We start from the raw sequence: 13,703 nt of genomic DNA on the forward strand, positions 1-13,703 counted from the left end.
CAGAACTTTAGAATGTTGCAGCACAGGAGCAGGCCATTTGGCATACTGAATTTGTACCAATGCTTCCCCCACACAAGCTGCCTAATCGAATCCCACTGCCCTGTTCATTCCTCATGCTCTAATATTCCACTTAGTTAAGCAACTGAGTAATTCACTTTTAAACAAATGGAGGGGTTCTCTTTTACCAACAATTTATGGCTGATAATTTCACTTCTTAATCACCCTAAATGTTTTTTCTAACTTCACATTTACTTTTTTATGATTACCTTCAGTTTGTGCCTTCTCATTACTGGGAAACTTTGTAGCATGAGGGCAGCAAAGGAAAACAAAAAATACATTGTTGAAGTCCGTGTGTCATAAAGTTGCTGGTCCATAACCTTAGTTTGTGATACATACCCAAAGCTGTAATACTGAATACAATGGGATTGATCAAAGCCTCCCAACATGTCCGTCCCAATGCTTCAGCTGCCTCTGCATCTGGAAGGAAACGATCAGCAAACATCTGCTCATGTCGCAAAGCACTGTTTAACCTGTGAAGAAATGAAGCTACTCATTTTCCATACATCTATCACAAATACAAATCTTTCTGATTGAGTCACAAGTTACATTTCTTGGGATTACAGTTCAATACTAAAAGGGACATGTTTTTATTCATTACTGGCAGATGTGTGGAATCACTCCTGGGAGATATAGAGGTAAAAATCTTCAATGTATTGGGAAATAAGTTCATAGGGCATCTCACCAGACATAAAAATTATTTGATTGGTTCCTAGAACCTTCCCTTTTGAAAGTGCTTAGTTTCACTGTCACATACGCAACGCTGTATAAATGATCTCTTCACATATATTAGTTTATTTTTTGCAGAAACTTACCTGAGGTAAGTTAAGAGTCTATGGTTTGCGATATGTTGCAGACAGAGAAAAAAAATCAGGTTACTTTGTCTACTTAATAAATGGGGGTCTTCATGAGACCTTCCATTGGATTGGCTAAAATGTCAACTAAAGACTCCAATATACTAGCATCTATAGATCCAAAATAAACCAAAAGGATAAAACTTCAGATGCTGGGAAAACTAAGATTGAAAAAGTTGGAAATGCTCAGTGGAACATTTCAATTCACTAAGACCATTTTGGAAAGGTCCAAAACATTCATTTGTCTTTCTCTCATGAGAATGTAAGAAGTAGAAGGAGTAGATTCCGAGACTGCTCTGCCATTCAATACAATCATGGCTGATCTTCTGCTTCACTCCAGTTTCCTGACAATTCCCCATATCCTTTGATTCCAAGAGACCAAAATTCTCGGTCTTGAATTGGCTCAACAAAGGAGCATCCACGGCCTCCTTGACTACAGAATTCCCAAGATTCACATCCTTTTTGAGAGAAGAGATTTTCCTTATCTCAGTACTAAATGATCACCCCTTTATCCTAGGACTGTGTTCTCATGTTTTAGATTCCCCAGCCAGGGGAAACAGCCTTTCAGTGTCTACCCTGTCGAGCCCCTTCAGAATCTTATATGTTTCTGTAAGATCACCGCTCATTCTTCAAACCCCAGAGAATATGTGGTTTTGTGGTTTGTATACTCTGCAGTAACGAGGATCAGGAAAGAAGGGCCCTAGAGTAATTGACTTAAAAGGTTTAATTTAAAGGGATAAGTCATGGAAGGAGAGCTCAAAGCCGTGGTGTGCTCCTCGTGCTCCATGCGGGAAGCCAGGGACTTTTCCAGTGCCCGGGATCAGCATGTGTGCAGGACATGTACCCAGCTGCAGCTTCTGGAAGCTCAGGTTTCAGAGCTGGACCGGCAGCTGGGGACACTGTGGAGCATCCACGAGTCTGAGAGCATCCTGGATAGCACATTTAGAGAGGTGGTCACACCACAGCTGAAGGGACTTGAGGAAGGAACGGAATGGGGGACCACCAGGCAGTCCAAGAGAAACAGGCAGGTAGTTCAGGAGTCCTCTGGGGTCCAGCTCACAATTCGGTATTCCATTTTGGAAGCTGATGAGGGCGCTGGTTCCTCCAGGGAGTGCAGACACAGCCAAGCTTCTGGCCTGTCTGTACAGGAGGGGAGGAAGGGAGGAAGAGCAATAGTAATATGGGATTCAATAGTCAGGGGAACAGATAGGCACTACTGTAGCCGTTAACTTTACTCCAGGATGGTATGTTGCCTCCCTGGTGCCAGGGTCCGGGATATCACTGAACAGCTACAGGGCATCCTGAAGGGTGAGGGTGATAAGGCAAAGGTCATGATATATGTTGGTACCAATGACATAGGTAGAAAGAGGGATGAGGTCTTGCATCAAGAATTCAGGGAGTTAGGCAGTAGACTAAAAAGCAAGACCTCTCGGGTTGTAATCTCTGGATTATTCACAGTGCCACGTGCTAGTGAGCTCAGAAATAGGAGAATAGCACAGATGAATACGTGGCTTAACAGTCAGTGCAGGAGGGAGGGTTTTTAATTCCTGGATCACTGGGTCCATTTCTGGGGAAGGTGGGACCTGTACAAGCGGGACGGTCTACATCTGAACCAGAGCGGGGCTAACATCCTTACGGGCGGGTTTGCTAGTGCTGTTGGGAGGAGTTTAAACTAATTCGGCAGGGGGAGGGGACACAGAATGTTAGCAGAATAGGGACACATCATAATACAGTAAAACAATCAAGTCAGAGGGAGTACAGCTACATTAAGCTTCAAGGGAGTAAGGCAAGGCTGGATGGCCTTTACTTTAATGCCAGGAGTATTACAGGTAAAACGGAAGAGTTAAGGGTGAGGATTGACGTGTGGAATTGTGATATAGCAGACATCACTGAGATGTGGTTGAGGGAGGGGCAGGATTGCCAGCTCAACATTCCAGGATATAGAATCTTCAGGCGAGACAGGGAAGGGGGTAAAAGAGGAGGAGGCATTGCATTATTAGTTAAGGAGTCAGTTACTGCAGTAAGGAGAGATAATATCTTGGAGGGGGCATCAAATGAAGCTTTGTGGGTAGAGCTTAGGAATAAAAAAAGGGGCAGCCACATTGTTAGGTGTTTATTATAGACCCCAGATAGTCAGTGGGAAATTGAGGAGCAAATATGTGCACAATTTGCGGAGGTGTGTAAAAATAATAATAGGGTAATTATATTAGGTGATTTCAACTTTCCCAACATTAATTGGGACAGACATAGTGTTAAGGGCTTGAATGGAGTGGATTTCTTGAAATGTGTACAGGAGAACATCTTAGGTCAATATGTATAGGGTCCAACAAGGAACGGTGCATTGCTGGACCTAATTCTGGGGAATGAAGCCAGACAGGTGGCTGAGATGGTGGTGGGCGAGCATTTTAGCGATAGCGACCACAACAAGGTACAGTTTAAGTTTTGTTATGGACAAAAAAATCGACAAGTTGCAAAAAAATGTTTTGGGGGAGAGTGGATTTTAGTAAAATAAGGCAGGATCTGGCCAAGGTAGACTGGGAACAGTTACTTGTGGGGAAATCGACAGAGAAACAGTGAGGGGTGGTGTCCAAAAAGGAAATGAGGAGGGTACAGGCTCAACATATTCCCTCTAGGGCGACAGGAAGGAGTAACAAGACCGGAGAACCATGGCTGACCAGAGATATTCAGGTTACGATGAGAAGGAAAAGAGAGGCTTTTAGCAGGTACAAGGGAAGCAAATCAGCAGAGGCATTAGTGGAGTACAGAAAGTGCAGGATGGAGCTTAAGAAAGCAATTAGGAGAGCAAAGAGGGGATATGAGAAAGCTCTGGCTGGTAAAAGTAGGAAAAATCCCAAGATATTCTAAAAGTATGTCAATGGGAAGAGGATAACCAGGGAAAGAGTAGGGCCCATAAGGGACCAAGGGGGCAATCTATGAGTGGAGCCAGAGGATATCACTAGAGTGTTGATTGAAAACTTCACGTCCGTCTTCACCCAAGATAATGAGGATTAAGGTATCGGGGAGAGAGACTGCGAGGTTCTTAAGCAAATTGATATAGGGAGTGACAAGGTATTCGAGATGTTGGCAGGCTTAAAAGTGGACAAATCTCCAGGTCCGGATGATTTGGGTCCCAGACTGCTGAGGGAGGCAAGGGAGGAGATCGCAGGGGCTTTGACCCAAATTTTTAATTTCTCTCTGGCCATGGGGGAGGTGCCAGAGGACTGGAGAACAGCTAATGTGGTTCCGCTATTTAAGAAGAGTTGTAGAGATAAGCCAGGGAACTACAGGCCAGTGAGTCTTACATCAGTGATAGGGAAATTATTGGAGAAAGTTCTGAAGGAGAGAATCTATCTCCACTTGGAGAGGCAAAGTTTCATCAGGGACAGTCAGCATGGCCTTGTCAGAGGGAGGTCATGCCTAACAAATTTGATGGAATTTTTTGAGGAGATGACCAGGTGTGTCGATGAGGGTAGTGCAGTTGATGTAGTTTATATGGATTTCAGCAAAGCCTTTGACAAGGTCCCACATGGGAGACTTATAAAGAAGGCAAATGCACATGGGATACAGGGTAATTTGATAAGATGGATTCAAAATTGGCTTGGTTGTAGGAGGCAGAGGGTGATGACAGAAGGATGCTTTAGTGACTGGAGGCCAGTGTCCAGTGGCGTAGCACAGGGATCTGTGCTCAGTTCCCTATTATTTGTCATTTATATAAATGCCATAGATGACTATGTAGGGGGTAGGATTAGTAAGTTTGCGGATGACACAAAGATTGGCTGGTTGGTTAACAGTGAGGTTGAGTGTCTGGGGCTACAGGAAGATACAGACGGGATGGTCAAATGGGCAGACAGAATTTTACCCTGAAAAGTGTGAGGTGATACACTTTGGAAGGAGTAATTTGACAAGGAAGTATTCAATGAACGGCATGGCACTAGGAAGTTCTGAGGAACAAAGGGACCTTGGCGTGTGTGTCCATTGATCTCTGAAGGGAGAGGGGCATGTTAATGGGGCGATGAAAAAGGCATATGGGACACTTGCCTTTAGCAATCGAGGCATAGATTACAAAAGTAGGGATGTCATGTTGGAGTTGTATAGAACCTTGGTGAGGCCACAGCTGGAGTACTGCGTGCAGTTCTGGCCGCCACATTATAGGAAGGATATGATTGCACTGGAGGGGGTGCAGAAGAGATTCACCAGGATGTTGCCTGGGATGAAACATTTAAGTTATGAAGAGAGGTTAGATAGACTTGGGTTGTTTTTGTTGGGGCAGAGAAGACTGAGGGGCAACCTGATTGAGGTGTACAAGATTATGAGGGGCATGGACAGGGTGGATAGGGAGCAGCTGTTCCCCTTAGTTGAAGGGATAGTCACAAGGGGGCTTAAGTTCAAGGTGAGGGGCAGGAGGTTTAGGAGGGATGTGAGGAAAAACTTTTTTTACCAAGAGGGTGGTGACGGTCTGGAATGCACTGCCTGGGAGGGTGGTGGAGGTGGGTTGCCTCACATCCTTTAAGTAGTACCTGGATGAGCACTTGGCACGTCATAACATTCAAGGCTATGGGCCAAGTGCTGGTAAATGGGACTAGGTAGGTAGGTCAGGTGTTTCTCACGTGTTGGTGCAGACTCGATGGGCCGAAGGGCCTCTTCTGCACTGTGATTCTGTGAATATGGGGCCAATTTACTCAACCCTCTCACCCCAAGAACTAATCTAGTGAACATTTGCTGTTTTGCCTCCTAGGCAAGTATAACCTTCCTTAAATATGGAGATGAAAATGCACAAAGTGCTCCAGGTCGGATCTCACCATAGTCTTCTACCACTGTAGCAAGACTTGCATATTTTTGCACTCCAATCCTCTTCCAACAAAGACAACCACGCCACTTGCCTTCCTAATTGCTTGCTGTATATGCTTGCTAACTTTGAGTTCCTTGTACACCTAAGTCTCTCTGAACATCAACATTTAAAAGTTTCATGCCTTTTAAAAAATATTCTACTTTTCTATTCTTTTTACCAAAATGAATAACATCATACTTCTCAAATTTTATGGTTGCTTTGTTGTCTACTCAGTCTGCCTATCTCTTTGCAGCCTCTGTGTCTTCCGCACAGCTGACATCCTCAAAAAGCTTCCCAGTAAACTTAGATACAGTACTCTCTGTCTAAGTTCCTTCACTGTCACTGGGTCAAAATCCTGGAATTCCCTTCCTAACAGCACTGTGGGTGCACTTACGCCATATAGACCACAGCAGTTCCTTCTCAAGGGCAATTAAGGATGGGCAATAAATGCTGACCTAGCCAGTGACACCCATACCCCACAAAGAGAATAAAAATTGTTAATAGCTGAGGCTCCAGCACTAATCCTTGTGGCACTCCACTATTTACAGTCTGCCAATTTGAAAATGCCCTATTTATCCAACTCTCTGCTTCCCGTCCATTAACCAATCCTCTAATATATTACCCCCAACTCCATGAGACCTTTCCTGCATCCTAACTTTTTGTGTGACACCTCTCTACAGATGCTGTCTGTTTAGCGTGGTCCAGCATCCAACCATGGATTCCTATTCTGATTTTATTGTACCACACTTGCTGGGTCACTTACCTGTTGAAAAGCTGCAGCAGCTGCATCCTATCCTCCTGAATCTCCTGACACCAAGTGTGCGCCTTCGTTGTGTAGAAGAGGTACGTCCGACTGCAAAGTTGCTCCTTGAATACTGGCCAGAAGGTTGGCTTTGGCCCCAAAACTTCAAATCCGTGAACACGAGTATCAATGCCACCCTGATTTTGGAAATCAAATGATTAATTAGACGTAGCAGTCTGCTCCAGCTACTCTATTTAAATAATATTTCTGCACAGCAAATATGAAGCCAGTAAAGGAAGAAACCGAAGAATACATGGAATTTTGAAAACAAGTTATGTTAATAAATGTGTTATCGTTACTTCAACAATAACAACCCTAATGATATATTATAAGAGTCCAAAATAGTCAAAGCATCTACCTGCTGGCATCGCTTAATCCGAATCTGGATAATTGCCCAGTAACGAGTCATATTCTCTAGCAGTAAAACACGGCTGGCAGTGGGTGCCACATTCACCTGTAATCAAAGGCAAGCTCAAGAAGTGAGAAGTCTCTAAACAAGGACATGTTGCAGCATATGGTATTTCTTAATGTACAACTCTACTGTGTTGACAGCCAAATGCTAATGGCTAAAAAGACACATCCTTCTCTCTCAGAAACTCAATGCTTCACACAAAAGGAAATACTTTGGTGACTTAGGTAGATAATGGCAGCAGGCATTTTACACAAGACAAAGTCCTATCTAAGCATTGACATTAATGACTGGCTAATTTTTGGTGTTGATTGAGGGATATATACTCTGCTGTACCTGGATTCATACCATTGGACCTTTAACAACTACCAAAACTCCCAACAGTGCACAGAGGGGTTTTATGGAGCTAAATCCCAATAATGAACTGAGGGATTGAATCCAGCTAAATCTGAATAATGGGCAGGGGGACTTTATCCAGGAGGAAAGGAGGAAGGTTTGCATTGGAGTTCTCAGGGGTCAATGATGGAATCCTTGCTTTTCCTGAAATATATTCATGACCTAGATCTTTGGTGTACAGGACACAATTTCAAAATTTTTTAAAAATTCATTCACGGGATGTGGGCTTCGCTGGCTGGGCCAGCATTTATTGCCCATCCCCAATTGCCCTTGAGGTGGTGATGGTGAGCTGCCTTCTTGAACCGCTGCAGTCCATGTGGTATAGGTACACCCACAGTGCTGTTAGGGAGGGAGTTCCAGGACTTTTGACCCAGATTACAGATGATACGAAACTTGAAAGCATTGTGAACTGAAGAGTAGATAGCATAGAAGTTCACAAGAACATGGACAGGTTGGTGGAATGAGTGGACAGGTAACAGATGAAATTAACTGCAGAGAAACGTGAAGGAAAAACATGGAGAGGTAATATGAAACAAAGGGTTCAACTCTAAAGGGGGTACAGGGGCAGAGAGTCCTGGGTATACAAGTGCATAAATCATTGAAGGTGGCAGAACAGGTTGAGAAAGCGATTAATAAAGCATACAGTATCCGAGGCTTTGTTAATAGGGGCATAAAATACAAAAGCAAGGAGGTCATATTAACTTGTATAAAACACTAGTTCAGCTTCAACTGAAATATTGTGTCCAGTTCTGGACATCACACTGTCGGAGAGATGTGAAGGCATTAGAGAGAAAGCAGAAAAGATTCATGAGAATGGTTCCAAGCCTGAGGAACTTCAGTTATGTAGGCAGATTGGAGAAGTTGGGACTCTTTTTCTTGAAGAGAGGGTTAAGAGGAGATCTGATAGGGGCATCCAAAATCAAGAGAGGTCGGGACAGAGTAGATAGGGAAAAACTGTTCCCATTGGTGGAAGGGTTGAGAATGAGAGGACACAGGTTTATAGTAATTACGAACATATGAACAAGGAGCAGGAGGAGGCCACTTGGCCTCTTGAGCCTACTCTGCCATTCAATAAGATCATAGATGATCTGATTGTAACCTCCCACCTACCCCCAATAATCTTTCTCCCCAACCTTGTTAATCAAGAACCTATCTAGCTCTGCCTTAAAATCATTCAGAGATCCTGCTTCCACTGCCTTTTGAGAAAGAGTTCCAAAGACTCATGACCCTCAGAAAAAATTTCTCCTCATCTCTGTCTTAAATAAGCGACTCCTTATTTTTAAACCGTGATCCCTAGTTCTAGATTCTCCCACAAGAGGAAACATCCTCTCCACATCCACTCGGTCAAGACCCCTCAGGATCTTAAAGATTTTGATCAAATAATCTCTTACTCTTCAAAACTCCAGTGGATACAAGCCTAACCTGTCCAATCTTTCCTCATAAGACAACCCGTTCATTACTGGTATTCGTCTAGTAAACCTTCTCTGAGCTGCTTCTAATGCATATGCATCTTTTCTTAAATAAGGAGACCAGTACTGTACACAGTACTCCAGATGTAGTCACACCAATGCCCTGCATACCTGAAGCATTACCTCCCTACTTTTGTACTCAATTCTTCTCAGAATAAACGATAACATCCTATCAGCTCTCCTAATTACATGCTGTGCCTGCATACTAGCTAATTGGCAAAAGGAGCAACAGAGACACGAGAAATATTTTCACGCAGCAAGCGGTTAAGATCTGGAATGCACTGCCTGAGACTGTGGTGGAGGCAGGTTCAATTGAGGCATTCAAGAGGGATTTGGATTATTGTCTGAAATGGAAGAATGTGTAGGGTTACAGGGAGGAGGAGGGGGAATGGAACCAGCTGAATTGCTCATTCAGGGAGCTGGCACAGACACGACGGGCTGATGTTCTCTTTCTGCGCTGTAACAATTCTGCGATTTTATGCTTAATGCTTTGTGCAATGATATAACTACTGTTAGAGTGCCTGTAAACTATTTCCACCACTATTTTCTGAACTTTGTTATTCCTAATATCCATCCATACTGATTCTACTTCCTGATCTTGGCTAAGATCCTTTTATACTACCACCTTTAGCCCATCCTTATCAGCAGGGCTCCTTTCTCCTTTTTCCATTCTGTCTGTCTTTTCGAAATGTTGTGTACCCTGGAATATTTATTGTCCAACCCTGATTATTTTGTAGCCACATCCCTGTAACCTTGGGATGACACAATCAAAGTGAGTCAGATCCAGGCCAGAAAATCAACAGGCTATGAGACATTAATCCATTAGTCAGCCCAGAGCCAGGGGGATCACATGGCTCCAAACCAGAGTGGTAGTCTGGCAGAAGATATGCCCTGACATCCATCAAATCTCAGCCATCCACAGCACAAGTTACACCTGTAGGAGTAGGCATTAGTGCTGAGGAGCAGGCTTCCTCCCACCAGTCCCCAGGCAAGAGACGAAGCTGTTGTGCTGGACTGAATATGAACTGCAAGGACTTTATTGTCACAATTTTGTTTCTTTCTTTTAAAAATTTCATTGAGAATCCTGTATCATCAGAATTTCGTGATCTGTTCCAATGGAGCACTGGAACATGTGAGCCAAAAATGTCATGTGAAATGTAATAAACTACATCCCCAAATTGAAAGTAAAGCCAAACAAGATTCAAAAAGGAAAATAAAACTGCTGAAACAAGGTGACACAATCAAATTCAGCGGTACTGAAAACATTCCATGGATCCCTCAAGCAGGTGACTGTCTATTTGTGTGTATGTTATTTTTATTCTTTCATGCGACGTTGGCGTCGCTGGCTAGGCCAGCATTTAATGCCCATCCCTAATTGCCCTCGAGAGGGTGGTGGTGAGTTGCCATCTTGAACCTTCTGTGAAAGCTTACCTTCCGAGGGCAGGAGGAGTCGGACATGTGTGGGAGCACGTTCTGGGACTGTGAATAAAGAGAGGCTGAGGCTTGGGGCCTTTCGGGGCGAGAGGAGTAGGACATGTGTGGGAGCACGTTCTGGGACTGTGAATAAAGAGAGGCTGAGGCTTGGGGCCTTTCACTTACCTTCCGAGGGCGAGATGAGTCGGAATGTGTGTGAGCACGTTCCGGGTCTGTGAGTAAGGAGAGGAATCGGACCTGCATGGGAGCATGTTCCGGGGCTGTGAGTAAGGAGAGGAATCAGACATGTGTGGGAGCACGTTCCGGGGCTGTAAGTAAGGAGAGGAATCGGACATGCATGGGAGCATGTTCCGGGGCTGTGAGTAAGGAGAGGATCGGACATGTGTGGGAGCACGTTCCGGGTCTGTGAGTAAGGAGAGTAATCGGACCTGCGTGGGAACATGTTCTGGGAATGTGAATTAGGAGAGGAATCGGACCTGCATGTGAGCACGTTCCAGGTCTGTGAGTAAGGAGAGGAATCGGACCTGCATGTGAGCACGTTCCGGGTCTGTGAGTAAGGAGAGGAATCGGACCTGCGTGGGAACATGTTCCGGGACTGTGAGTAAGGAGAGGTATCGGACCTGCATGGGAACATGTTCCGGGGCTGTGAGTAAGGAGAGGAATCGGACACGTGTGGGAGCACGTTCCGGGGCTGTGAGTAAGGAGAGGAATCAGACCTGCATGTGAGCACGTTCCAGGAATGTGAGTAAGGAAAGGAATTGGATGTGTGTGGGAGCACGTTCCGGGGCTGTGAGTAAGGAGAGGAATCGGACCTGCATGGGAGCATGTTCCGGGGCTGTGAGTAAGGAGAGGAATCAGACATGTGTGGGAGCACGTCCCGGGTCTGTGAGTAAGGAGAGGAATCGGACCTGCATGTGAGCACGTTCCGGGTCTGTGAGTAAGGAGAGGAATCGGACCTGCGTGGGAACATGTTCCGGGACTGTGAGTAAGGAGAGGAATCGGACCTGCGTGGGAACATGTTCCGGGGCTGTGAGTAAGGAGAGGAATCGGACCTGCATGGGAGCACGTTCTGGAGCTCTGAATAGAGAGGCTGGGGCTTGGGACCTTTCACTTACCTTCCAGGGGCGAGAGGAGTCGGACATGTGTGGGAGCACGTTCTGGGCCTGTGAATAAAGAGAGGCTGAAGCTTGGGGCCTTTCACTTACCGTCTGGGAGTGAGGACTCAGACCTGCATGGGAGCACATTCCGGGGCTGTGAGTAAGGAGAGGAATCGGACATGTGTGGGAGCACATTCCGGGAATGTGAGTAAAGAGAGGTATCGGACCTGCATGGGAGCACGTTCCGGGGCTGTGAGTAAGGAGAGGAATCGGACCTGCATGGGAGCACGTTCCGGGTCTGTGAGTAAGGAGAGGAATCGGACCTGCGTGGGAGCACGTTCCGGGTCTGTGAGTAAGGAGAGGAATCGGACCGGCGTGGGAGCACGTTCCGGGTCTGTGAGTAAGGAGAGGAATCAGACCTGCATGGGAGCACGTTCCGGGACTGTGAGTAAGGAGAGGAATCAGACATGTGTGGGAACATGTTCCGGGACTGTGAGTAAGGAGAGGAATCAGACATGTGTGGGAACGTGTTCCGGGACTGTGAGTAAGGAGAGGAATCGGACCTGCATGTGAGCACGTTCCGGGGCTGTGAGTAAGGAGAGGAATCGGACCTGCATGGGAACATGTTCCAGGGCTGTGAGTAAAGGGAGGAGTCAGGAGTGGGAACACCCTTTCTAAGTTGCTCGGTGGATTTGAAAGATGTGTGAGAGCGATATCGTAGGAAAGTCGTGAATTGATTGGTTCCTAAGCAGCTGCTGTCAGGGACTATGTCTCAAACCCAGTAATTTTGAAAAATATAAATTTCTAAACTAGCCCAAGGAAAGTAAGAATTTATAGGCACAGGAGAGGGAATGGATTTGTGAGCAAAGGCAAAGAATTTCTCCTTTCTACTAATATCCAGTTTATAGTTAATAGTGCAAGAGTATGGTTAAACTAAGTTAAAGTAACTAAAGTTAAAGTAAATAAAGTTATTTAAAAGTTTAAGGTAAAGGCATGGCAGGACAGCTCAGCCAAGCTGAATACCCGTCCTGTGGCATGTGGGGAGTTGTGGACACTTCACGTCACCCAGACGAGCCCATGTGCAGGAAGTGTCACCGGCTGCACAAGGTTGAGCCCTGCGTTTCAGAGCTTGACCAGCGGCTGGAGTCACTGACCTGCATCCGTGAGCACATTCAGAGAGGTGGTCACACCACAAGTTAGGGGCAAACAGGCAGATAGGGAGTGGTGACCGCCAGGCAGTCCAAGAGGAATGGGCAGGTAGTGTAGGAGTCCCCAGAGGTCCCTCCCACTAACCAATTTTCCATTCTGGATATCAGTGGGGGTGGTGAACCCTTGGGGGAGTGCAGCAAAAGCCAAGTCTATGGCACCATGGGTGGCCCAGCTATACAGGAGGAGAGGAAGAAGAGCAGAAGGGCAGTACTGATAGGGGAACCTTTAGTTAGGGGAGCAGACAGGCATTTCTGCGGCTGTCAACGTCATTCCAGGATGGTTTGTTGCCTCCCTGGTGCTCGGGTCAAGGATGTCACAGAGCAGCTGCAGGACATGTGGGGAAAGGCGTGGTCCACACTGGTACTAACGACATAGGTAGGAAGGGGGAAGTGCCCCTGCTTCGGAATTTAGGGAGCTAGGTGGAAAGTTATTAAGCAGGGCCTCTAAAGTAGTAATTGCCAGATTACCCCCAGTGCCACATGCAAGTGAGTACAGAAATAGGAAGATAAGACAGATGAAGACGTGGCTGGAAAGATGGTGTAGGAGGGAGAGCTTTAGATTGCTGGGACACTGGGACTGGCTCTGGGGGAGATGGCACCTGTACAAGCCAGGCGGGTTGCATCTGAACAGAGCCGGGACTGAGTTTCTTGTGTGGCATTTTGCCAGTGCTGTTGGGAAGGGTTTAAACTAACTCAGCATGGGTGTGGGAACCAGGAGAGAATATTGGACAGTAATAGCAGGGTGCATGGAATGCTGGGAGAGGCAGATAGCACTAAAATTGGGAATAGTAACTTAATAGATGGAGTCGGAGTAAGGGAGCAAGTAATGAAGTCTAAATCAGGGTAACACTGCATGTATGTGAATGTACGGAGTAGAGTTAATGAAATTGGGGAGTTACAGGAACAGGTTGTCTTGTGGGATTATGGCGTGGCGATAGTGGAAACCTGGCTTAAGGAAGAGCAGAACTGGGTGTTAAATATTCCCAGTTACAAGGTGTTCAGAAAAGATAGGAAAGAGAAAAAAGGAGAAGGGGTGGGGTTTTTGGTTAAGGGGAGTATTGCAGTACTGGAGAAAGAGGGTGTGTCATAGGATTCAAGGACAGGGTCGATTTGGCTAGAGCTAAGGAATAAGAAGGGTGCAATTACATT

At 45.7% G+C, this 13,703-nt stretch overlaps 1 protein-coding gene across 3 annotated transcripts in view; it reads right to left on the bottom strand.

The window, feature by feature from the left end:
- Window positions 1-13,703, bottom strand: part of LOC121277892 (cullin-9) — a 301,897-nt gene that overhangs the window by 105,695 nt on the left and 182,499 nt on the right. For all 3 annotated transcript variants that reach the window (XM_041187673.1, XM_041187674.1, XM_041187672.1), the window contains exons 17-19: window positions 6,900-6,995; window positions 6,503-6,678; window positions 397-530 (exon numbers count right to left, since the gene is read on the bottom strand). In XM_041187673.1, the coding sequence (XP_041043607.1) occupies window positions 397-530; window positions 6,503-6,678; window positions 6,900-6,995 (406 nt within the window). The remainder of the gene's footprint in view (window positions 1-396; window positions 531-6,502; window positions 6,679-6,899; window positions 6,996-13,703) is intronic.

Source organism: Carcharodon carcharias, chromosome 5 (genome assembly GCF_017639515.1).
Source record: "Carcharodon carcharias isolate sCarCar2 chromosome 5, sCarCar2.pri, whole genome shotgun sequence".
Lineage (NCBI taxonomy): Eukaryota > Metazoa > Chordata > Chondrichthyes > Lamniformes > Lamnidae > Carcharodon > Carcharodon carcharias.